Here is a 26298-nt window from a genome sequence, read left to right as displayed (position 1 = left end):
CTAGTGCGCTTCCCCCTGTCCCTCCCGTTGGGCTCCTGTGTGCTTTCCCGAACACTCCTTATTGCCCCCCCACTGCCCCACGTCCTGCGTGTTACTTTCTCAACTCCTTTCCTCCCCCCACCCCCTCCCTATTGCTTTTGGGTCTCTGTTTTTTCTGCAAACAACTTCCCCCGTGCTGCCTATGTGTCCGGTGTTGTTTTAGGGTATCCCAGCCCTGCCCTGTGTTGCTTCCACCAACTGTTGCTTCTGCCCTGCCCACCTTTATAAAAACAAAAAAATGCTTTAGCACATTTTTCTTTTTAGTTCGAGATTGAACTCTGATTGGTAACTAAACAAAACAAAAAGGCACCGGCGTAATTTTGTAGGCGTGCACATGCATGGTGCGCGTACCAACAGAATGAAGAGCGCGGATGCGTCAAAGGCGTTTTTTGTTGTTTTTTTTTTACTTTTTAGCCATGCTGCATAACATCTAGGATGCGGTGGATTGTGCCTTACCATTTGCTTTATCACAGGGTAGAATGTACACTGACATACAGTGTCCTACAAAGCATTTAGTGATGCTCAAGGCAGTGTGAAGTGTGCCACCATGGAGCGCACTTTGTCAGTGCACATGTGTAATCCATGCACCAGCTGGAGCCTCGTCAAGTTACCTGACTCAGGATGCACGGCAAACGAATGAACCATCCAATGAGGTTCAGACAATGAGTTCTCTTTCTTTTATTATTATTCCAAGAGTAATCCACGATAATCCATATTATAAATACATTTCCGTTTAATCTTAACCGGTTCAACGAATGCCAGTCAGGTTTTACTCCAAGACACATAGAAGTGCAAAATTCCTCATAATTCAAAGTGAAGATGACCATCTCTATGCATTTTGGACAAACAAATGTCCTTCCTTAGGGTGAACCATAATGAAAATGAGAACCCCATAGTAGCAGCTGTAACTGAAAAGTTTTTCTTTTTTTAAGTTTTTTTTTTTTTTTTAACTTCCTGCAACCTATTGTGCCTTTAATAACTGGAAATAAAAAGTAGCACTCTCTATGCAATTGAATGATACTCTCGTTCCAACAATATCCTAAATACTCCTATCGTGATTCATTTAAAACTCATGCCTAATGGAATCCTTGCATCCATGTGCTTTCTCCAAAACGCAAACCTTAAAATAAACAGGCAACACTCCTTGTGAATCCAAACTGTGTGACTGCAACAAACCAACATTTAAGTACGCTGCAACTGTGAATTCTACATACCTTCACCGATGTGATCCCTCAAGCATTCCAAACCATACATGTATGCTCTGCTAAAACCCAGCAAGAGTGTGACTCATGACGAGCTGAGCTCGTCATGAGCCACGGCGGTCTGGTGCTCATGACGAGCCGTGGAACGCTCGCATGCAGGGATAATTCCCCTGCTGTGCTGAGCGTTCCACGGGAACGAGTGTGGCCGTGACGAGCTGAGCTCGTCATGAGCACAGGAGCGCCGTGCCTCATGACGAGCACAGCTCGTCATGAGCATGGGGGGGCTGTGCGCGCCCCCCCCCCCCCCCCACCCCCCCCAGCACAGCGGGGGATTAACCCCCGCAGCGAAGGGGTTATGTGGAATGAAAAAACGGGGAGGGAGAGTGGTCTCTCAAAGCGGTTTCAAGGATGGGTGCAAACTAGACCGTGGATGGAAAAGGATAGGTTTCATTGCAAGATCAAGTAGAATGCACACAGACATATAATGTCCTTCAAAACATTTAGTGATGCTCAAGGCTAGTGTGAAGCGTGCCACTCTGGAATGCGCTCCGTCTGTGCTCAATCAATGCAACAGCAAGAGCCTCGTCAAGTCCCTAACCCAGGATGCACCTCAAATGAAAGAACCATCCAATCAAGTTCAAGCAACAATTTCCATTTTTCTTTTATTTTTATTCCAAGAGTAAACCATGGTAATCCTTATTGTTAATAGTTTTCTGTTTAATCTTAAAAAGTTCAGTTTCAAGGTCTGAAAGGTGAGACCTATTGTATTTGCCCATGCTTGCATGAAGGAAGTCCTCTTTGCTCTAATGTGTGCGCTTGGAGTGGGCTACTGAACTGCACAGAATTTAACTGTACTTCTAGCATCTGTTGTGACAGTGCTGCCCAGCTCCACATGCAGGCGCCTCAGAGTGGCCCGAACTGCTATTGTGCTCTTGGGTACACAACCTCACTTCGCCTTTGCTTGGTCTTCTCGTAAAACGGCAAACAACTTGTTACGGTCACCAAGCGTTGTCGACCAGTGGCGGCTGGTGGAATTTTAAAAGAGGTGGGATGAAACTGTTTGACACGAGTAAAACACATTAGTTAATGCAGCAAAACAACCAAGGAGCTGCCCGGTGAGTTGTTTCTCCTGGGTGCAAATTGTGTATTTATCCAAACACATTTCAAGAAACCTTCCTACAATACATTATTAATAAAAGGGTGAAAATGGAATTATTATTATTATTAGCGACGTGTAGAACTCATGGCTTCCTAGAAAAGGTTTCCCAGCGCTAGCCTCCTCACCATATCACTCAACCGAGGAGAATCAAACATTTACGATTGCAATTGAAGAGGTGGAACCAGCCAAGTTGTAATCTGCTTCCAAAAGACTGAGCGATTTACAGGCTCCCAGCAAGTGTGGCAGCTCATTCCGAAGCCTTGGGCACAGATACGCGGCCACCGTGGCGTGACTTATTCATCCTAGGAGCCATAGCCAGCTCCTGATGGCTGGATTGGTGTGCAGTTTGGAATGTATCCAGACACTAAAGGTCTCAGATACATGGCCGTGTATTAGCAAGGCACTTGTGCATATAGCATAAGGTCTTACATTGCACTCTGTGCTTAGTAGGCAAACAATGCGGAGTATGTAGCAAACTGGCTGAGTAGGTGAACCTGCCTGTTTTTGGACAATTGTGAGCCATTTCAGCAAAGATTTGGCAACACCCAGATGCAAAACATTGCTGTTGCCTAGCCTGGAGATCACGAGAACATAGACCACTGCTCTTTGAGCGGGGGCCGGGAGACATGCCAACATTCTCCTGCACTGGCCATGACCCATGACACACAGACTCAAGACTCCCCCTCCACTCAAGGCAGAGAGCTCCCTGCCCTCGCTCAGGCACACAACTCGCCCTGCGCTCACACAGCAACACTGCTCACTCTCCACTTACTCAGATTACCCTGCATCAACAAAGTTGACCCTGCACTCATAGAACGTGCCTCTTCCATTTGTTCAGCACTTTTTCTTCCCTGCTCTATTTGCAGTATAAAAGCAACATACTAACCCAATCGCATACAATTTGCACCATGTTTCATATCCACCCAGATAAGCAATATTGATATGTTTTTGTGTATTTTGTACCATTTTTTGCTGCCTATGGCAATGCTGATTTGGGTAGCGCAAATCAGTTAGCCTTTTATGTACGCAGACAAGATGAGGAAAGTGCATGTTTCAAAGATTACATTTTTGCAGTATACGTGAATTTTGAAAGTTTCCTTTTTTGCCACTTATGCCTGTAAATCGTTCTGTGACAATTTATGTATTAAAATGTATATTAAATCTAACAAAATGTTTGTGTAGGCCTCTCTATGGGTGCTCGGGTGCTAGTCCCCCGGAAACCTCTGTGTGTAAATAGTTGGCTACTTTTGTGAGTCAGGCCCTTTTAATTTTGTGCACACAAAATCGCATTACTCACAGCAGGAACGACATACCTTTCTTTCATGTATAGAATATGCCGGTTAATAGCGCCATCCTTGGGTTTATGCAATAAGACCAGTTCAGTGGTTTGAAGATCATTTTCTGAAAGGAGTAACACTTTATCTTCCTGAAATGGAAGCTTCCTTTGTGCCAACGTCACAGGGATGGTAAAGATCACTGGCAAACCTGTCTTGGAAGGAATCTACTAGAAAGCATTGCGGTCAGCCACTCTCACTATGGCTTATGAGTTAAGAGCAATACCATAAATCGGGAAACCACAATAGCAGAAGACAGAGCAGTCTATCACCTCTATTTTCACTATGACACAAAAAGTAATTTGACAACAGGACCTGAAAAACATGAATGCAAACCAATCTGAGTTTTGTAATTCATTGGATAAAAAGTCCTTAACTGTATTGCTGTTTGGGCCATGTATATGGTTTGCAAAATCACTCCACACGTTTATGTACAATGTTAAGACAATTTCCTTCTATATCAAATTATCCTTGAGAGAGGCTTGGTAGCTAGCAGTTCTATTAAAACAATCAGGAACACATCCTCCCCTTTTAATTTCAATACATATTACCTGGACATTAAAATTGAAAATTAGAACAGTGGTTTGAAATCTGATGCAGTAGTCGATGATATCCACTTTGCGGTGGAATCAGATTTCGACCTTATGAAACATACACATATTAAAGAACTACACCCCACCACCCATACAAACGCAAGAGCGGAACACAAAACTTGCCTCTAACAGGCCTCTTCTAACTGCATGGCACACAATTCCGGCTGTAGGTCTCCCACCTCCGGCGAGAACCACACCAGAACAATTTCCACAAGCTTCCACCCAATCAGAAGAAGAGATAGAGTTGGACTGAGGCACTTTATTTTTGTGCAACTTTTGACCGGGCATGATTGACAAGCCTCGAAGCCCCAATCTCTAACATATTGCACTGTGTGACGCTAGTGCAGCATATCGAATATGTATTGACTGTGTGAAGCTGGGCTGAAAAGCTCCTACCTGACGCATGCGCAATACAAGTGGAGCCCTCTACTGCTGCCGACCTGACATTACAGGGTTTACAAACAAACTATCCAGCTCATTTGTTATCAATGTCCTGTAAAAGTTGTAACTGGCCAAGCAGTCGGTGGCACAGCGGGTGGTGGGTCGACGCCCTGATGTCCCTGTTGAGGAGCCGCCCCAGAAGGCTAGCAAAACTGGCGTGACGCAGTGACCATCTACTTTGCAGTCATCTGGCGGGAAGAGGGCATCATACCGTTCGTAGAAGCGCGCTTCCTGGAACACACTGGGGTGTGATGATCTGAGACAAACAGCTGGCTGGGTCCTGCTGTCGGTTGTATCCCACAGCTACGTACCCGGCACTTATCGATGACTGCAGAGTCTGTGTACTCTCTGGGTCTCTGCCACGTGAAGTGAACTAGCAGCAAAAGTGATAAAGAATTTCACTATTTATCTGACCATCGAAGGGGGGGGGGGCTTGTTTTTTTTAGACTTGACCATTGAGTCTGAGTCAGCAGATATCTGCCTAACAACACGTCTCAGTATGCGGCATGGAGGTGTTCTGGAATATATAATCATAGCATGTAGTACCCAACACAAGCAGATTTCTTGCTAGGTGTCCCGTTAATGGGTTGGTGTTACCTAACCCATTTGGAGTCATTTGATCGACCCCAGAGGATGAAGGTTGAGCTCATACTACTGCGATTCTCAGTACATATACTTTTTAAAACGGTTTAAAGTGCAGCTTGTATGTCTGCTGAACTCTTTTCTTGCTCCGCATTGACGGTTCTTTCACAGATTGATATTTGGAAGGTGTTTGAGATTGCTTTTTCAGAGCTACCTGGTTTTCGTTACTGAAGCAGCCTCACTTCTGCTGCGAAACTGAGTGAAAATGGTTTAAGAATCCCCCCAAAGCGGACGCTTTTCTGACCAGGAATATGCGTGCGAATGAAGGGCTTTGTCTCAAAGGCGGCGGTGCACTGGTGAGAGGTAACACCTGTAATGAGCAGGCGTCGCCGCCATCTTCAGCGCTTGGCAGGTGTCTCGCGGTTCAGAAGGAGCGCGAGGTCTCCATGAAGGGCTGAGAGGGGAATGAAGGCAGCAGGTACATTTAACAAGGGAAGCACGTGGCCATTTATTGAGTAAGTGTGCGGTTTTTCTTTGTTTGTAAGTTTTGCCAGCCGCCCCAGATTTGTGTTGTAATTTTTTTTTTCTTGAGGGATGGGTGTTTGGTGTCCTGGAACTTACTGTAACTGAGTCTTAATAAACCTCTTCTTATAGCTCAGCAGGGCACGAGTCGGGGGTACATGCGGGTGGACCGTGTCCACTCACTTTTTTCACAGGGTGTACGACGTCCATCCTGCCAACAAGTTGGGCCCTACTGAAAAAGATGCTGAATTTGTCCCGGTGTAATTTCCAAACTCTGGGACACATTCAGCAGTGCATGCACATTGCGCTGCTTTTGAGCCACTACAATGTGCAGGCGTGGACGGGATGGGCTCTCTTATTTCTGACTCCTGCTGGGCCCATCACAAAGGCCGAATTTGAGAGGTCCTCAGGCCTCCTTTTGGCTGGCAGCAGTCAGGAGCTTCACACCTATGGGCAAATGCAGCAGAGGGGGAAAAAAAGGCTTACACCTTGTTAGCTGTTCAAGCATACTTAACCCCTTCCGTGCTCATGACGAGCTCAGCTCATCATGAGGCACGGTGGCTGTGTGCTCATGACGAGCTCGTCATGACGCGCAGCGCTCACACGCAGGGCTAATTCCCCAGCGGTGCTGAGCGTTCTAAGAAACAGGCGGGGTCATGACGAGCTCAGCTCATCATGAGCACAGCGCCACTGTGCAGTGTGACGAGCCGAGCTCGTCACGAGCACCGTGGCGCTGCATACGGACCTGCCCCCCCTCCCTAGCGCCTTGGGGGAATTAGCCCCACGGCGAAGGTGTTAAGAGAGGCAGCTTTTCATTTGGTTTAGGATCTGTTTAGGAGATATGCATGCACTGTAAGAACGTCAGATATGTTGATCTTTGCCAGTATTTGCACAAAATAAATAGCATTTATTTGGCACATACTAGCCCTGAGGAGGCATTGTAATATTTCAAACATCAAAATTTTTTCATTTAAAGCACTGTGAGTAGAGGAAGCTTTATGCTGACAAAAAGGCAACATTGGTTTATGTGTAGCTTACAAAAGTGTGTATCTTCTTTGTAAATCAGGAGGGTTTGTAAGTATACTCTAAATGTGCTCAAATGTACTCATGATAGACCCGCTAAACATATATGTGAGGGATTAAGATCTGATGTCACTTCTTGTGATACCACTTTCTGTGATGTCGCGCACCGTTATGTCATGAGCCTCACGCGCCGTGATGCCACACGCTGTGATGCCACTTGCATTCTGATTAATTAGGTTAGTCCCCCCACTTCTCCTTTTAGGACTTGTGCCCTGACTCACTGCTGGCTACTGGATTACTTGGCCACTTCATTTACAACAATGGGGGAAGGAGGTACACTGTCACTTTAAAATAGAATCTATTGGGCAGTAAAACACTGCACACCTGCCTAGTGCGTTCAAATTCAAAGCTTGATCTACTTACCGGTAACGCAATGCAGAAGGCAGCACAGCGGGTTCGGTGCCTGTATATTTGAGGGGTTAACCACATCCTATTTGGGCTTACACAGTATTGCTGATCACTGTACATTCCCTGTTCCCAGTTCATGTTTGTGCATTCATAGGTGTCCGCATTTATGGGCCAGTTCCAGACAAATCAATGTTACATGTCCAGGGTCTTGAGCCAGGACAGAATTAATAAAGTAGCAGGTGCCCTTCTGGCCTTACCTATTCAGTACCATCACATACATATTTATATATGCAGGAGCCAGGACATTGCTTGATAGAAGACAAGACGTGCAAGATGGAAAAGAACAACAAGTAGGCTTTTCCTTTTTTCCCGAATCCATTCTTTACTAAGCACACCAGTGCCTGTAAATAACTTGGACATTTTTTCAATCTAGTGTAGGCTCCGCCCGTGTAGATTATTAGGTCGTAAACAAACCATCATCAAACAACCTAATATCCTGACTATACAGTGAACCAAAATCACGCAAACACACCCGGGAGGCATTATGCTAGCAACAAGATGCAGGAGTCCAGCTATTACAAACTACCCTATACCCACTGGCGTAGGCCTCCACCAGGAGCATAAAGGAAGCAAGCAATTGCAATTCAATAGGGCTTGCATTTACGAGAGTTTGAGCTTTTGGCATTGTAAATGACAACGCCTTTTATTTATGTGTTGTTTTCAAAACTGATAAATAAAAGGCATTGTCATTTACAATGCCAATAGCTTAAACTCTCACTAATGCAAGGCCAATTTAATTGCAAATCCGTTTGCGTCCGTGCTATAAAGATTTGTTTTTTAAAGCGTTAGGAAGAGTGTGTGTTCTACCTACAACAGCAGGCAGGACAAAGCTTTTTGGGAAAAAAATGCTTGGAGGCAGTAATTAAAGCCTGCTGAGTAACAACACAGGTAACGGGGTGTCCTGGGAGGTTACAAAATGAGTCAAGTCAGTACTAAGGAGGGACTACTAAGCTTTTTGACCAATGAAAAGCCACAGTTTACAGTGGACAATAACACAAACCAATAAAAAATATGGGCGGAGAGTGGACGGAGCTGCAAGTCCATACCCGAATACAGCATGCCTCAAAAAGCAGCGCATTTGCTGCTCAAGCTCGACCTAAAAAGAGGGAAAGGGGGGAAAATAAAAACCAGAAAAATAGAAATGTAGAAATATAATGCTGGGTGGGGGGAGGGTAAAATGGTTTGTGTCTGTAATAGAACATGCACACTCCTCCTTCGACCCACTGTAAATAGACAATATTGGCCTATCAACACGGGGACACAATCTGCTTGAAGGGTAGGAGGTGAAATACTGGAGAGGAGGCAGGTCACTATCAGTACTCGCAGCACTAAATAAATTGCTACTTTGACATGACTGACTCCACAGTGACCTGTCTGTATGGTTGACTAATAGCACGTTTCCACACCTGGTGCACCCCTTCCATCTGACCGACAACCAGAAACTGTATTGTACTGTTCAACCCAGCTGGCTAGAGGCAGAGGTGCACTCCTTCCCACTGATTTACCCCCCCAGAGTGAGCTGCAAGTAATCACCACAACATCACACCAATATCATTGTGTGCTCTGAGAAGGTTCATCTCCTCGCCTTCCTCCCCTAAAGTGGGATGGTTTCCAAGTAAGGCGGGAGGGGGTATGCCCACTGAATGAACCACACATTCAAACCCAGCTTGCAAAGAGAACATGACAGTCACCCATTCACTCACCTGACCAACCCAGAGCTCTCATCTAAGATGAAGATATTTGTTGTATCTGCGGGCCTGGCCCAAGATTTTAGGAAAAACAGCCAACTGGTCATTGACTGTAGATCTGCCTCTTAAGACCTGCCATAACCACCATTTCCTTATACCAGTTGTTCCTGGACGACAGGTTTACAGACTTCTAGCGTCTCAGAATACCCCTTTTGTCTGCCACCAAGGAGCTACAAACCATCTTCTGTAGTGCAGAGTCCTACCCAGGATGTCAGAAATATCATGTAATATGACCATAGTGGCCATTAACGGTAAATCCTAACCACGTGATCTCTACATTGCAACATGAATCGTAGTCGAGAGTGTAATTATCGAGCCTTAGTACCTCACAAGGCATGCAGAATGTCGCCCTTTTCTTGACCACATACCTGCAAGCAGATTCAAGGTTCATATTGAAGCGGTACAAGTGGTCCGGTGTCCATTGGGATTTGTGTGATACTTTAAAGAAACAAAGTGTCAGTCGGGCCTCACTCACACTCTCCCAGTGGAGCCTTCAAGACCGCAGACCAGCCTTCCTGCGTGAAGTCTAATGAGTCTTCCCTTAATGCCCATAATTATCTGGAGCCTCTGCAAAGCAACAAATAGAGAGGATTCCAGAGGTGGGTGGTGGTTTGGCATGCAACTCCAGCTACTTCCTTGTTGTTAAGAGTGATGTGTTATGCCCTAATTTGAATCTCAGGGGGCCTCTTTTCTTTCCTGAGAGTGGATACATTCAAAATGCTGTCTGGCTGTATTCTGGAGGCCTTGGACCAGCTGAATTGGATGGTGTGTATTGACCTGCAAGATGACTATGTAACACTCTGCAATCCCACAAGCTGTGTCTTTGATTCCTGATGGGCACAGACTGTTAGATCCTCCTTGTTGGTCTATCCTCAGCAGCACAGGTTATTATCAAAGCCATGCTATGGGGGGGCGCCGATGTATGGAGATTATGTATTCCTGAGTTCCCGTATCTGAACCGATTGATCACGGTGGATCATGACAACTGTTGTCAGACTATTTCCTGGATGCCAACTTCCTGCACCATCTAGGTGTCGCCATCCGTGTTCTGAAATACAGCTTTCAATGTGCCAAGTTCTACATACATCTCTGCAATGAGTGTTTCCATCAGACAAAAGGATCAGGACATTCAGGTTATGATCTGATGCTTTGCCCGTTTGCAGAGCTTTTGGTTCTGAAGGTTCCAGGCTCTTGATCATGATGGCACTGTGTATCCTCGCACAGTGGGTTGGGTAGGGCACCTGGTGGACAGGGGCCTTAGAATTAGAAACCTATAGACTCAGTTGAGCAACATCTCCGTGGCCATTTGGCATAGCTGTGAGCTATTCAGTTGATGCAGTTTTTCCCAGTGGTTGGAAGTGCAGTGGTTCAGATGTTTACGAGCACATGACTATAGTATATGAAGAAGTGGTATATGGAGAAAGAGAACTGGTGGGGTCCAGTCTTCTGTGTGCAGTAGCTCCCAGTCTGTGGTGCTGGACTCTTTCAAAGTAGGTGTTCCCGATTGTCTCACATTTAATTAAACCATTAAGTGGCTTACAAACACTCTTACCAGGCACCACTTTGTGGACATTAAGTGGGAAATTCAGAGGTACTGCAGTTTTTTTCCATTGGGATTTTTCCTGGTTGTACCCATTTACCTCTTAAGCAAAATATAGCGCAGAGCCCTGCAGCTTTCACTAAATGGGTCGTCCCTGGTAAAGCAGTTTTGGACCCAGTGGAATTTCCCCCCTTTACTGCGCATTCCTGCCAGCCCATGAGTTCACACGTGATGTGAAACCTGAAGTTACACATGGTATATTTTACCTTTTAGGAGTGGATTGGGCAAGGAGGGTCTGGCACTCAGAGCTGTTGGCACTCACTGGCTTCCCTCAGATGATTTTACAGCAGCTTGAGAAGGAAAGTGCTTCAAAGCAGTGGAACAGCTTGGAAGTCCTAGCTTTGGAGAACATTGATCTCTTTCGCCTTCTCCGTGATCAGCATTTGAAAAATCGTAGTTTGGAAGGGCTTTCTCTCGTGACCTTGAGTTTATGCCTGAAGGCTGCCCTGCTTTTCACTGGCCCAACTCACTCAATTAAACTCTGGCTGCGTGGGCATGTGGCAGGACTTGTGGGACCTGAAGGTGGAATGATTTGCAGAGTACACATGTTCCAATGCAGAGCACTGTTGAATTGACATTATTATTACTGGTGGTCGCGGTGGTGGAGATGGTGCTGGTGTCATTGTTGTGTTGGTGGTGGTGGTCATGGCTTCCATTGGAAGACTTTCACGTGAATGACCGGATCAGCATCTGGCTATTAACTGCAGTGACTTCACAGCCGTGGTTAAACACTGTTGTGACGTTACCCAGGTAAGCACTTGCGTCCCCCTTGTTCCTCCACGTTGCCTTGGTCTCCAGAGACCAAATCAAAGTGTGACCGCGGGGTGGTGGCTGACAGTCTCACCTGCCTTTTGCCAGTGTCGGGTCTCCACAGACTCCGCCTGCGTCACTCGCCTCATTGTGGCAGTCTTCACAGACCCATGCTAAGGGGGGATATGAAGCGGCGCTGACTGGCGTCTCTCAGGACCGCTGCCCCGGTGGTGGCTGCTCTCCGCTCTGTGAGCGGAGAACTCCACTTTCGATTGGGAGGGGCTGGGTTTGCATAGCTGGTGGCGGAAGTCAATTTTTTTTCATATGTATTTGGAAAAGAGCCGGAGAGTGGGGGCGCTAGAGGGCGCACTGCGGAATGGCTGGCTAGTGTGTCAGCTCCGCCGGACGGGCGCGACTCTAGCAGCCTTTGACCCCTTCAATTCCCCGCTGCAGCCGAGACAAACCGAGAATTCGGCGTCGGAACTCGGGACCCACATCATCATGGCACGGAGGTGACACCACAAGGGCTGTGTGGAGAGATTCCGATCCAAAAGGTGAAAAGTCGACGGAGACGCTCCAAAATGGCCGCTCGTGAAGATCGACGGACCTGCACTGACGGGACGAACGAGTGAAGTGTGACCAATTGCCTGCCTGGCGCCGCATAGACTGAAGGTATTGAACGCCATGCGAGGCTGTGAGAAGGTCGGGGACCGCGACTGAGTGCAGAGGCGCTGTGCTTCGCCGTGCGTTCCAGCGGAGACAAGATGGCGGCGCCTTTGGAACGCATATGACCTGCAACGGCGGACGAGCGGAGCGGACACTGTGGCACCTCTCTTCGCTGCCTGGCGGATGTGAGGGGCTCTGGAGGTGTATATGAGCTGTGAGCACCCTGTCATTGTTGCTGGATGGGCTAAACAGCGGTCCCCTGGACAGCGTACTTATGACAGTGAATACATGGTGAGCGGGGAGAACCGCAGCTTACACAGGATGAGAGGGGTGCATGCTGTAAGCGACGCGCGGGGCTGTACCACTGACCTACGCGATCTGGCCCTATCGGCGTGACACTCGACCGGAACCAGGAAGAGTCTCTCTTCTGCAGGGGGTGCGGAGGTGAAGCGCCTCATTACTCATGTGCCCCATGAGGTCCCCAGACAGCAGCGACCAGTAACACTATAAGGCGCAAACCCATCACGGGCCCAGCAGTTCCCACACACAAATCAATCGGCCGATGACTACGCGCACAGCGAGGTGGGGGGCCGCGACATCAGCACAACGCGCCAACTCTACTACCAGTACGACAACGGCTGGCAGCCCAAGGACGACCGGGCACAACTCGCCGAAGCTGCACAACGACATGGGGAAACCAGACAGGCAACAAACGAAGCTCCCGTTTGAAACTCGGAAACAAGTTAAAAATACCCCGACTGACCCTGAAGCGAAGGCGGCCAAGAGCTGACAGAGGGAGCGGGCATGGAATCAGTACTGCGAGCGATCCAGCAGAGCCTGCAGGAGATGAATGGCAAACTGGATAATGTGATGCAGAGGGTGGACAATATGGCGGCGAAAATTGAAAAACATGACGCGCGAATTGTGGAGGCAGAACAGCGGATTTCCAGGGTGGAGGACGATCACAGAACCACGTCGAAGACCTGCGGTGGCCTGGAAAAAACAGTGGAGAGCCTACGAGCCAGGGTGGAGGACCAGGAAGCCAGGTCCAGGCGCAATAACGTCCGGATTTCGGGTCTGCCGGAATCCACAAACACGGGGAAAATGGAGACCTACATCGAGACACTATTGAGAGAGATCTTTGGCTCAGAAAAACTGTCCTCAGTGTTCTTGGTGGAACATGCGCATCGTTCACTGGCACCTGTACCAAAACCTGGCGCTGCCCCGCGCATGATAATAGCCCGCATGCTCAATTACAGGGATAGAGACACGATCCTACGGCTGGCCAGAGAAATGGGTAAGATCACTCATCAGGGGAACACTCTGGAGTTCTATCCCGATCACACCATGGCGGTACAACTGGCTCGGAAAGAATTCGCTTCGGTGAAAAAGAAGTTGAGAGAACTTGGTTTGGAGTACGCCATGCTTTACCCGGCGAAACTCAAAATCGCCAGTGGCGGGAAACCGGTTATACTACAGACAGTGCAGGCGGCACAGGAGTATATCAAGCAGCAAGGGAAGCGAAGGAAACCTCAAGATCGGAATGAACCGACGAGTGATGTGGAATGATTGACTCTGTTCGTGGAAATGCTAGACTGAGCTACGGAACTCACGAGAAAGACACCAGCCAGCAGTAGCTAAAGCCGACTGTGGGGACTACTACGAGGCACGGCGACTGCGAATGAAATGGACAGTGGCACGGCGGTGCGCTTACGAACATACTGTGAGTACAGACTCTGATAATGGTATGCCGCTGGAGGAACAGTCATGCAGTGAGTATCTGGAGAGCAGACAACGGTGGGAGGGCGTGGTACAGGCCACACGACAGGGGAGGTGGGCCAGATACCTCTGGCACGCACTTTGACTGCGCCAGTCATTGATCTGCTTATCTAGCTTAAAGAGCTGTGTATGTCACACGGTTCCAAATATCTGATACTTTCAGTCACAGTATTATGATGGGTCTGAAGAAAGAAAGAAAGAAACATTATTTATATTGCGCAGCTATGCCCAATGGGCGTCAAGGCGCCTAATCCAAATAACGACTGTGAGCGAAAAGAAACAGAGCCTACTGGTAAGCATTGATAAAGAGCCAAGTTTTCAATGACTTCCTAAAGAGGTCAAGGGAGGGCAGTGTTTTGATTTCCAGGGGGAGTGAATTCCACATCAGAGGAGCCAGTATGGAAAAAGCTTTGCTCCCCCATCTAGCCTTCTTGGCTCTGGGAATTACCAGTTGATTGAGCTCACTGGATCGGAGACATCTACTCGGAACGTATCTAGAGAGAAGTGATCCAAGGGCATCAGCCGGGCCTGCAGTTAAAGCCTTATATGTAAGGCAAAGGAGTTTAAAAGTGATCCTTGAGGGGATGGGGAGCCAGTGGAGGTTCTTCCTCGCTAAGGTCATCGAGGCCAGCCAGGGCAAAGCGAGAGCAAACCGCGCTGCCGCGTTTTGTATGACCTGCAGACGCTGAAGCAGGCCCTTGTTGGCCCCGGCGTACACTGAGTTGCAGTAATCAAGCCTTGAGCCAACAAGGGCTATCACCACCTGTTTCCGTGCCTGAGGGGACAAGTAGTGTACGATTCTTTTCAAGGTCTTGATGACTCCCCAACAGGTAGCCACCGTTCTGTTGACCTGAAGCTCCATGGAGAGCTGGGTGTCGAAGATGACGCCTAGGTTCCTGGCAGATTGTGTTGGTGTTGGGCAGCTACCTAAAGAAGGAGGCCACCAATCATCTGACCATATGCCCTGGTCCTTGCCAAAGACCAGGACCTCTGTCTTGTCCCCGTTCAACTTTAGGGAGTTGGCAATCATCCACTCTGCAACAAGTTGCATGCAGGCCCTAAAGTTAGAAGCGGTTTCACCCACAGAGTGAGTCAGGGATACCATAATCTGCGTGTCGTCGGCATACGACACTACCTCCATCCCCTGAGATCTTACTAGTCTTGCAAGTGGGGCCACGTAGATGTTAAACAGGGTCGGACTTAATGCCGACCCCTGTGGCACCCCACATTGCAAAGACTTAGCGGGGGAGAGGTATTCACCTAGCATGACACGCTGCTCTCGTTGTTGAAGAAAGGAGCTCAGGAGACTGAGTGCCGGTCCTTCTACCCCTGCCTCCCTTAACCTAGTTGTTAAAGTAAGGGGAGACAGGGTGTCAAATGCTGCTGAAAGATCCAGCAACACCAGTACGGTGGTTAGACCCAAATCCACTTTTCTGCGGATGTTGTCCATGACTTTCGTCAAAGCAGACTCCGTGCTATGCAGCTTTCTAAAGCTATGTTGGGACCCGTCCAAGAAACCAGAGGTATCGAGGAAGTTTGAAAGATGGAAATTCAAATGGGTCTCCAACATCTTAGCAGGGGCCGGCAGCAGAGAGATGGGTCTAAAGTTCTTCAGTACTCCAGGGTCCAAGGTGGTCTTTTTCAGCAGCGGCTTCACGATGGCTTTCTTCCAGAGTGACGGGAAGATGCCCTGTTCCAATGCTCCATTCATGACTTCCATCATTGAAGGAAGAATGATCTCTCTGCAGTTCTTCAGTACTTTCAGAGGAACTGGATCGAGTGGAGATGACGATTTAGTTTTGTCCAACAGGCTATTAAGATCCTCTAGCGAGAGGGCAGGGAAGTGATCAAGGGAGTGAGAGGATTCTTTAGTCCAAGCTTCCAGACGTTTAATTTGGGAGAAGTCCTCAGCATTAAGCGAGTTCCCCTGCGACTTTAGAGCTATGTAGATATCATCTATCTTTTTGTAGAAAAAGTCTGATATATCATTGCATAGCTCCTGGGAAGCTACTACAGGATCGGGGGCCTGGAGAGAGCACAAAGAGTCCACTATTTTGAAGAGCTCTTTGGAGGATGTTAAAGAACAGGTTAAATTGGAAAAATAATCCTGTTTTTCCTTAATGACTCTCTTTTTGTACTCACGTAGTAGGCTCTTATAGCCTTCTCTATCCTTGAGATCCCAGGATTTACGCCACCTACGTTCCTTCTGTCTGCAAGTTTGTCTGAGAAGCCTCAGATCGACGGAAAACCAGGGGGCAGTTGGCTTCTGTCTAGCTGCAGCTTTCAGGGAAGGAGGAGCTAGTTCGTCAGCGGCTCTGGTGATGGCATCAGCGAGTTCTTGGGCCGACTCATCCACCTTCCGCTGAGTTGAAATATGGGCATTGAGAATAAAAGGGGCCACAGCCTCCTTAGTAAAATTTTTGAAGCTCCTTTTGAATTGTTTTTTGCCAGAGCCCACAATGGCAACGGGGCAGGGAATGTCTAGAAACAGCGGGACTGCTAAATGGTCAGACCAGGTAATAGGGACCGGTGTCCCAACCCCTAATCTGGGGTCGTTGGAAAAGATCCCGTCAAGGATATGCCCCGCCTTATGAGTCGGGTGGAGAACTCGTTGTACAAAGTCACATGCCTCCAGAGAATTAAGCAGAGAGCAGGTCTCTTTCGAAGTAAAATCCTCTAAGTGAAAATTAATGTCGCCCAGAATAGTGAGATGGGGTCTAGCAAAGTAAGGTTCCAAAATTCTAAAAAGTTCTGAGCAAAAATTAGCTCTAGACCCAGGGGGCCTATAAAGTAGTATGCCAGAAAAGGAGCTCACCGGGGTATGCACAATACAAAAGTATAGCGCCTCAAAAGGATCCGTAGAGATTGATAAGGGTTTTATGGTACATGTGAGAGTAGATTTAAAAAGAATGGCTATTCCGCCCCCTCTACAGCGTTCTCTGTCTAACCTTAGAAAGGTGTATCCTTCAGGAATGGCCAGAAGCAGATCATGGCCAGAAGACTCAGTGGCCCACGTTTCTGTAACAAAGATCCAGTCAGGATTCCTTGAACTAACAAAATCGTGAAATTCAATCCCATGTTTGATCAATGAGCGTGCATTGATCAAAAATCCCTGTTTGGATTGGGAGGTATGACTGGCCGGCAAAGGAGAGATTGAATGAATGCGGGCCTGAGTAGGACCGGCAAAAGGAACGTTACACGAGGGACACAGGTGGGCGCGACACAATACCTCGGGTCTGAGCTGATGATGGCAGCAGAGTGCAGGGGGTCTAAGGGACAAAAGAGTGCCATATAGGTCCCCCGGGAGGAAGGCGTGTCAATGCCTGGGGACCGAGGGTCCAGCCCGTCCTGCAGCGCGTCCTCAGCGGACTATGTTTGTACCATATAACACCGTTGTTTTTATTTGGTGGATTGGGGGGTGAGAGAGGGATTTGCATGTGTACTAAATAGATGCTTACGCAAGCATCTGTCCACGTCCACTATGTGGATGGAGATGTGTGAACCTGGTGACACCCCCCTGAGGGTGCGCCCCAAGACATGTTTTCTACTAAAGTTAAAAGTTGTTCAGGGATGGCTTTGGCAAAGTTTGGGTGCTAAAGTGGGAGGGGGGAGGGCAGGGAATCAAGGATCTATTCAGCTACAACCTCTGTGTCTGAGAAGCATGGCAAACTCCTTAGTCATGAAATACCATGCAGATAATGTTTTCATTCAGCCTATACTATTGTTACTTTCGATTTCTATATTATGTGGCACTGCGGACCTACACCATCAGATGCGGAATCGACGTCTGGCGAGTATGGATGCCATCCACACACATGCCCATGTCACGTAATAGTGCGCTGAAATTCCTCACATGGAATGTACGGGGTCTGGGCAACCCGAAAAAGATCAGGCAGATGTTTGCTTATTTTGACCGATTTAATGTTAACATCGTTTTCTTACAGGAAACGCACTTGGCAAGAGACGGCACATCCACATTAGGCACTAAATGGGCGGAATCTGTAACCAACTCAAACTACTCATCTTACTCTAGGGGGGTGAGCATTTTAATACGGAAGGGGACAAACTTTGAGATTACAAACGTACACAGAGATACAGAGGGGAGAAGCGTTGTTGTGGCAGGCAAGGTTAGACGACGGAGGATACTGTTGGTGAACACGTATGGCCCTAATGTGGATGACCCGGGGTTTTTCAGTAGTGTATGGCACACCGTCACTGACCTACAGACGGATCACGTTATATGGGGGGGGCGATTTTAATGTGACACTGCAGGACACTCTAGATAGGGCAACACACACATTGGAACAACATGGGAATGCCAGGACAATGCTGCAGGATGCCATGGAGGACCTGCGGATGGTAGATTTGTGGCGGGTTGGTAACCCAGGGGTGGCAGCAGCGACACACATTAACGCGGCGAACAACTGTTGGTCCAGGCTGGACTACTGGCTGGGTACGCAAGAAGTACTTCCGTGGGTTGCAGATATCAAACACTTACCGCGAACACTGTCCGATCACAACCCGGTGATGCTGGAAGTTGTTATCCCACAGTATGAGCCACCACCCTTCACTTGGCGCTTCAATGCAGCTGCGTTGCGAGACCCTATATATGTTACCACAAAACATAAGGCAATAGTTGATTACTTTGACCTGAACTGCCCGACAACTGTGGATCCGGGTTTGCTATGGGAGGCCTTTAAGGCCACAATTAGGGGAGTATGTATTAGCACAACCTCAGGCATCCTCAAAGATATCCGACAACAACTGCACACACGAGAAAAGGCCATTCAAGCACTGGAACAGACATACACTCAGACAGGAGACACTAAAGTACTGGGGGACATTCAGGCGCTGTTGACGGAACATAGCAAATTTGCATCAGACGAGCTTCAGTATGTATCTAAGCGAGCAACAGCTCGCCGCTATGGAGAGGGGGGCAGGCCGGGCAGGGCGCTGGCTGCTAAAATATGCTCAGGTAAAACGCCACAAAATAAAGCGCCCATTTGTACTCCAACCGAAGAGGTGATTACAGATGTCAAGGGGATACTGAAAGAGTTTATGACCACATATGGCACGCTCTACAAGGCGCGCCCGTCACCCTCGCAGGTTGATTTACTGGCGTATATGGAGGATGTGGAGATAGCATGGCTAGCAGATGGACATAGGAAATACTTAGAGCGCCCTATAACTGTGGAAGAAGTCACAGACACCATTAAGCGTTTAGCTAATAGCAAGGCGCCGGGGCCCGATGGCTTCGTAACAGAATTTTATAAAATGTATGCTGACTTACTCGCCCCGCACTTGGTGCGGCTATATGGGGCGGCACATGGAGCCCAAACGCTACCGGCATCTTTGAGGGAAGCCTTGCTCATTACGCTTTTAAAGCCGGGCAAGGAGGAGGACAAATGCGATTCGTATCGCCCCCTTTCGCTATTGAATGTAGATACAAAAATCATAGCTAGTCTGCTGGCGGATAGGCTGAAACCGCTTATGCCCCTGTTAATAAGACCCGATCAATCCGGATTCATCCCTGATAGGGCCACCACACAACACTCGCACATTGTTCGCATTGGCGCATTATCTGGCTCCTGAGACGAAGGCTGTGGCAGTGTTACTTGACGCTGCTAAGGCGTTCGATACTATTGGCTGGTCCTTCATTCAAGCAGTACTGGTGCGTATGGGATTTCCCCATATCTTTCTGGGATGGATATCGATGTTGTACACAAACTTAACAGCACGCATCAGAGTAAACGGGTAAATTTCGGAACCCATTCAGATATGCCGGGGAACTAGGCAGGGTTGCCCACTCTCGCCGATGCTGTTTGCGTTAATCTTGGAGCCGCTGGCTTGTAAAATCCGGCAACACCATCACTACTCTGCACTTCAAATGCCAACACGTCCCATACACATCTCGCTATATGCGGATGACATGGTGTTGTATGTTAAGAATCCTGAACAGCACTTGAATCCGCTTTTAAGAGAATACATAAAATTCGGTCAACAATCCGGATTGCAGATCAATTGGGATAAATCCCTAATCTTGTCACTGACGGACAGCACGCGCCCAACGCACTTGGACTACCCGCTAGAATGGCAGGAGGAACCAACGAAATATTTAGGAATATGGTTTCATAGGGACCCTGAATTGGTCATCTGGACTAATTACGGAAGAGCCATATCGTCCCTTGAAGACAAAATTAAAAGATGGAATAGACTTCCCCTATCCCTAGCGGACAGGGCCGTGATCGTCAAAATGGTACTTCTACCAAAGTTCCTATATTTATTCAACAATATCCCGATAAAACCTCCAGCTGCAGTATTCCGAAATATCAATACGTTGGTACTTAATTTGCTTTGGGCGGGGAAACAGGCGAGGATGGAACTGCGCACCATGACACTACCATATGCTAGGGGGGTTTTCAAGGTTCCAGACTTCTATCTTTACTACTTATGCGCACAGGCGCAATTCGCACACTACTGGTACCATGACATACCCTTTTTGACACATGTGGCTGTAGAAGCGGGCGATGCCGACCCGATCCCACTAGCTAACATACTGACACATAAACGCCCTAGATTACACGACCGAGATATCAATCCGGTTAACACTACCACGGAGGCGTGGAGATTGATGGGAAAGGCAGCGGACAGTCTACCACTCTATGCACCCACACTTCCACTAGCGCCCCACCCGGCCCTTTCAGTTACACAGGAGCAGGTTGGCATGGATCTGTTGAAACGGTCTGGTATAGACACACTAGGTGACATGTATGTGAATGGTGAATTTCAGACCTTGGACAAGTTACGATACATCAGCAACCCGTCCCCACTTTTCAGTTTTAACTACTACAGGCTGCAGAGGGCACTCTGGGAACACTACCCTACACACCCAGAAGAGCCAAAAACACTTGAACCCTTATGACTGCTCCTCACTACACCCACGGCATCTCACCTAGTATCCAAACTATACGCAAGCATACAGGGTGCGGTGGGGGGAAATACGAACAAAGCTAAGGACAAATGGAGTGCTGGGTTGGTTGAACCTCTAATTGACGAAGAATGGGCTGCCTCCTACGTGCTTACTAGCATGTTGACGCCGAACGGTAACTTGAAAATCATTCATTATAAGTACTTACATCAGGTATACCATACACCTCAACGACTGTATAAATACGGCTTGAGGGAAGACTCACAAGGTTGCAGGTGTAAACAAGAAGATGCAGACTTCATGCATTTAGCGTGGCACTGTCGCAAAGTGGCGGGATACTGGGAACAGGTCAATCAAGTTCTGAATGGAATGCTCGGAGTTTCCATGCTGTGTGAGGCGAAAATCTGTCTGTTGGGTATTGTTCCGCAACTACGAGCTTTGAAACGCAAATTCTGTGCTGTTGCACTATTGCTAGCCAAAAGAAGGGTATCCCTCCACTGGAACAGCAGGAGGGGCCCGGAGGTAAAGCACTGGCTCGAGGATATGGTTTATTGTCGGGACACGCTCAACACATACGAGGAGGAGTTGCCAGTCAGGTCTAGTCCCAAAGACTATTGGGGGTTCCTGCGTGCCTATTTACTAGAACATGGCACGACAGAATCGGAAGCAGACACTGAGTAACGTTTCCATCTGAGGAGAAAGGCATAGAGCGGACAACTGTATGGTAAAGGTACTGAGGAGGGAGGATGCTGTGATGCAGAGTGCTTGTAGCTAGAGGAGAAATACAAGTTGGGTAGTATATTGTTATGTTTAGTTCCTTTAAACAGAAAATGTGAAAATGTAAGAATACTGACAAGCATGTAAGCAAGTATAGCACTGACCGCCAGATCTGAGGTTTATCAGATAACACGCCGCCGGTCCGCTGGATGTCGGCTGATGGGCTGTGTACACCTAACGCCATCTTTATCTGTCGTGAGTAAATGTAGCCGGCCCGCTGCGGTTGTAGGCAAATTGAATGTATTTTTTTTTACTGTGGAAAGTGCAATAAACATCTTACACCAAAAAAAAAAAAAAAAAAAAAAGAGCCGGAGAGTGTTTTGTCGGCGGGTAAAGCGTGGCAGTAGCTCAGGTTATTTTTTGTTTGGGTGAGGGTATCTCGAAACTGGTGACTAGAGGCTAGATTTTTTTTCGTAACATCTTTTTTTTATTTTTTTTTATACCGTTATATATGGTTGCCATACTACTCCTCTGCCCTTACATATATGTTCCAAACAAGGGCAGATTATTTGGGGGTCCATATAAAACATACAATTATAGATGGATAAAATGTGCATAACAGTGATGATTTTCACCTCGGTGGAGAGGGGTGGTCTTATTGACCACATAGACAACTCAAGCTTCACCAGAGGCCCTCGGTTAAAAACATCTCTGTAATTCATAGTCACTCAGCTATATACTGTACATTAATATTAGTAGTAATACTAGCTGTAATCGGTGTACGTGCTCATTCTACAACAAAGTGGCTTTAGAGGCGATATTTCTCCCCTGCACTGTACAGGTGACAAAGAATGACTATATTAATTGTTAATTGCATGCGGGACATCTTGGTGCGAGTGATATGTGGAAAGGGCTCAACTCAAGTGATGACAAAGCAGTTGATGCAAAACATATTGGTGCCAAATTAGGATACAATTGCTGCAAGTGTGTGTGTGTAATTTGCCTAGTGTCTGATTGCACCTTACACGTTCTTAGTCAAAAGAAAGGTGCTGCGATGCCCCACAATTATAGGTGCTACAAGTGCCAATTAAAAATAGATCTGAGGTATGTCTCTACAGACACATTTGGAACTGCGGGAATAGTGACATGGAACAGATCCGAATTCTCAATTTAAAAGGGGCCAATACATTTAATTAGCTCATGCCACCTTTAATAAGATTTTGCAGTTTTATATGGCATGAACTTGGCCCAAATGCTTTGGAGTGCTTTACATGAGAAACAGACTTTAAGTTTCACCTAGACAGCGCATGCGCTGTCCCTGCAAGACCTTTGTTTACATATAGTGGGCTAATAACCCACTGTTGCTCTCATTTTCTTTGTCCCCATTTGTCACGGCATGCAGGTGTCATGTTCTTGTGATTGGCCCGAGCAAGTGTTTGCGTCCATCCACTTCTGTTTTTTAGAGCTACTTTTTCCTTTGTATTTAAGCACTCCGTATGAGTGCTTTTGTTTTCAGTTCATCTCCCATATCCCTGTCCGTGTAGCTTCTATTCCCTCCCACTGTCTCCTTTCATGCTACTACTTTTCCCAACCATACCCTACCTTATGGTCTATGCCACTAAACTGTACTGTGCGCAGCTGCACTCTACTCTGTGCCACTATATGCTACTGTACTCTGTTACTCTACTCTGCAGCACGGCACTCTATGCCACTGTACTCTGCAGCACTCTGCGCCGCTCCACTCTGCGCCGCTCCACTCTAATCTACCCTACATGACACTGTGCCACTCTACACCAATCTCGTCTACCCCACTTGACTCTACCCTATGCCTCGCCACTCTACCCTATGCCACTGCACTCTGCGCCACTGCACCGTACTCTGCATCACTCTATGCTACTGTACTCTACACCACTGCACTCTGCCACTGCACTCTACTCTGAATCACTCCAATATAATCCACCCCACTTGAATCTATGCCACTCTATGCCAGTCTTGTCTACCCCTCTTGGCTCTATGCCACTCTATGCCCATCTTGTGTACCCCACTTGACTCTACGCCACTCTCCCCTATGCCGGTGCACTCTCCCCTATGCCGGTGCACTCTCCCCTATGCCGGTGCACTCTCCCCTATGCCGGTGCACTCTCCCCTATGCCGGTGCACTCTCCCCTATGCCGGTGCACTCTCCCCTATGCCGGTGCACTCTTCCCTATGCCGGTGCACTCTTCCCTATGCCGGTGCACTCTTCCCTATGCCGGTGCACTCTCCCCTATGCCGGTGCACTCTCCCCTATGCCGGTGCACTCTCCCCTATGCCGGTGCACTCTCCCCTATGCCGGTGCACTCTCCCCTATGCCGGTGCACTCTCCCCTATGCCGGTGCACTCTCCCCTATGCCGGTGCACTCTCCCCTATGCCGGCGCACTCTCCCCTATGCCGGCGCACTCTCCCCAATGCCGGCGCACTCTCCCCTATGCCGGCGCACTCTCCCCAATGCCGGCGCACTCTCCCCTATGCCGGCGCACTCTCCCCTATGCCGGCCCACTCTGCCCTATGCCGCTCCACTCTGCCCTATGCCGCTCCACTCTGCCCTATGCCGCTCCACTCTGCCCTATGCCGCTCCACTCTGCCCTATGCCGCTCCACTCTGCCCTATGCCGCTCCACTCTGCCCTATGCCGCTCCACTCTGCCCTATGCCGCTCCACTCTGCCCTATGCCGCTCCACTCTGCCCTATGCCGCTCCACTCTGCCCTATGCCGCTCCACTCTGCCCTATGCCGCTCCAATCTACCCTATGCCGCTCCACTCTCCCCTATGCCATGCCACTCTGTCACTCCACTTTGCCAATGTTTGTTAATTACATGGGAACCAACCCGAGGTTATGCACGTTTTTTAAGGCCTTAGAGAGTTAGTGATTTGGCCAGAATCACAGGATGTTGAGTCAAGGCCAGGGTTCCAACCAGATTTCTCAGTTGTAAAGGCATTCTTTCTGGCTGCGGGTCTCGACTCTCTTGCACGGTGTGTGCTGCACCCTGCGAGTTGCTGTTTCTGATCTTTAGACAGTGCGGTTGTCTTGAGAGGTCCATATCCTGTGAAACCATTCAGGGAAGGCCAGCGTTCCTCCGCCCAGATCTCACAAAACACCTGGGTTCCTCTTGCTTGGTCAGCAGTGAGTGAAGGCTATGGTTGGAGTGTCATGATAATGTACGCGATTGCCTGAATTGGACTGCATTGTTAACCGCTCTTCCTCCCTCTCTCTCCAGGAAGGAACAGAACGTCCTCTCGCCCGTTAACTGCTGGAACCTGCTGCTTAGCCAGGTGAAGCGCGAGAGCCGGGACCACAACACGCTGAGCGACATCTACCTGAATAACATCATCCCACGCTTCGGCCAGGTCAGCGAGGACTCCGGGCGGCTCTTCAAGAAGGTAACGTGGCACCAAGCGGCATCCATTCTTGGCAAAGCTGGTCTGCCAGTCTTGAGGCAGTTGTGGGTTGTTTGCATGTGGGGTTCAGGACTATGTTTTGCAAGTTAGCTTGTTTGGGAGCTGCTAATCCAGGTAGTTTTCTTGCTTGTTCTTTATTTGTTTAATTTGAAAGCTGCAAGTGCTCTTGTACGCTAGCTGCCCACTGGGCCATGATCAAGCCTTTTTGCACACCCACTGCAGCAGTTCCAACCAGAGCCTGCCTTGCAGATATTCTTACGTCAAAAATGTGGCTTCTAACTCATCTGATGTTTGTTGAAATAACCTGCAAGGCCTGCCTTCTACACCCTATTCACTAAAAAGTGCCAATGTTATGGATGGTATATACAGATGGAAAATCCTTTCTCCGTTCTTAATCCTGACCCACCAAAATGTTGGGACACTATTGCATCCAATACCTTTTTTTCTGAAGTTATGGAATGTTTAGTCGAGTTGGCTATGGAGGAATGTCAGGGTTGCTCAGCACAAGATAGGTTAAAAGAAGACTGGGTGCATGTGTTTCCCAGCTGGGTCTATGCTCCACTTTTGCACAGTGTCCCCTATTTTCAGATCCCTGGTCTGAGATCCATGGTATTGTACCGTCACTACTCGCACTGTTTGCCAGTTCTGTATCTTCCTCCTCCATCCCCTTCTCTTTTTTTGGGGTGCCTGTCCAGGTAATCTCTTTCAGGCCCTGTTTTTGTTACTTTTAATAATTAAATGTTGTATAGCTTCTGTTGATATTCAGGTAGAACATTCGCTCACTATCCGTGTGACTCCAGCATCTTTCGACAGCCACACTGAAAAGCTCCTTTTCCCAAATCAACTCATTACTCTTAAAGTAGGCAACATTGTCAGCCCTCAATATTTTGAACAGGGGGCTGGGACCACACAGTGCCTGGTGGGCGCCCATTCAAAACCTTTTCGAAGACTTAGGCCTCTGTTTCCCAGCCTAGATCAAGGTTACCGTGGCTGAGCTGCTCTAAACAACAATGACCTTCTGAAATCATCGTGTTGATTTAATGTACAACAGTGCATAGGATTTCTCTTCAGTTCTTATGAGCAGCTCCTCTAAGTCCATAGAGTCAAACTGTGGATACAGCATTGTGTTCACCAGTGTAATTTTTTTTTTAAAATGATGATTCAACATTCTAACTGGTGTTAGGGTCCATAAAAACCACAGCCATCCGCGAGTGTGTGCATCTGTGTAGGACAGAGTGAGAAAGTGAGTATGGGAATGCATGGTTTAAGGGAAGTCAATTGTGGGAAAAGGGGCAAGTAAGTGGGTATT

The 26298-nt window shown here is 48.0% G+C and overlaps 1 protein-coding gene across 2 annotated transcripts in view; it reads left to right on the top strand.

Annotated features, from left to right (window-relative positions):
* Window positions 1-26298, top strand: part of SRGAP2 (SLIT-ROBO Rho GTPase activating protein 2) — a 539260-nt gene that overhangs the window by 200130 nt on the left and 312832 nt on the right. For both annotated transcript variants that reach the window (XM_086923416.1, XM_086923417.1), the window contains one exon: window positions 24809-24971. In XM_086923416.1, coding sequence (XP_086779542.1) covers window positions 24809-24971 — 163 coding nt within the window. The remainder of the gene's footprint in view (window positions 1-24808; window positions 24972-26298) is intronic.

This window comes from Lissotriton vulgaris, chromosome 5, assembly GCF_964263255.1.
Source record: "Lissotriton vulgaris chromosome 5, aLisVul1.2, whole genome shotgun sequence".
In the NCBI taxonomy this organism is placed as follows: Eukaryota; Metazoa; Chordata; class Amphibia; order Caudata; family Salamandridae; genus Lissotriton; species Lissotriton vulgaris.
The sequence above is the reverse complement of the archived record's forward strand: the minus strand, read 5'-3'. Positions and strand labels throughout refer to the sequence as shown.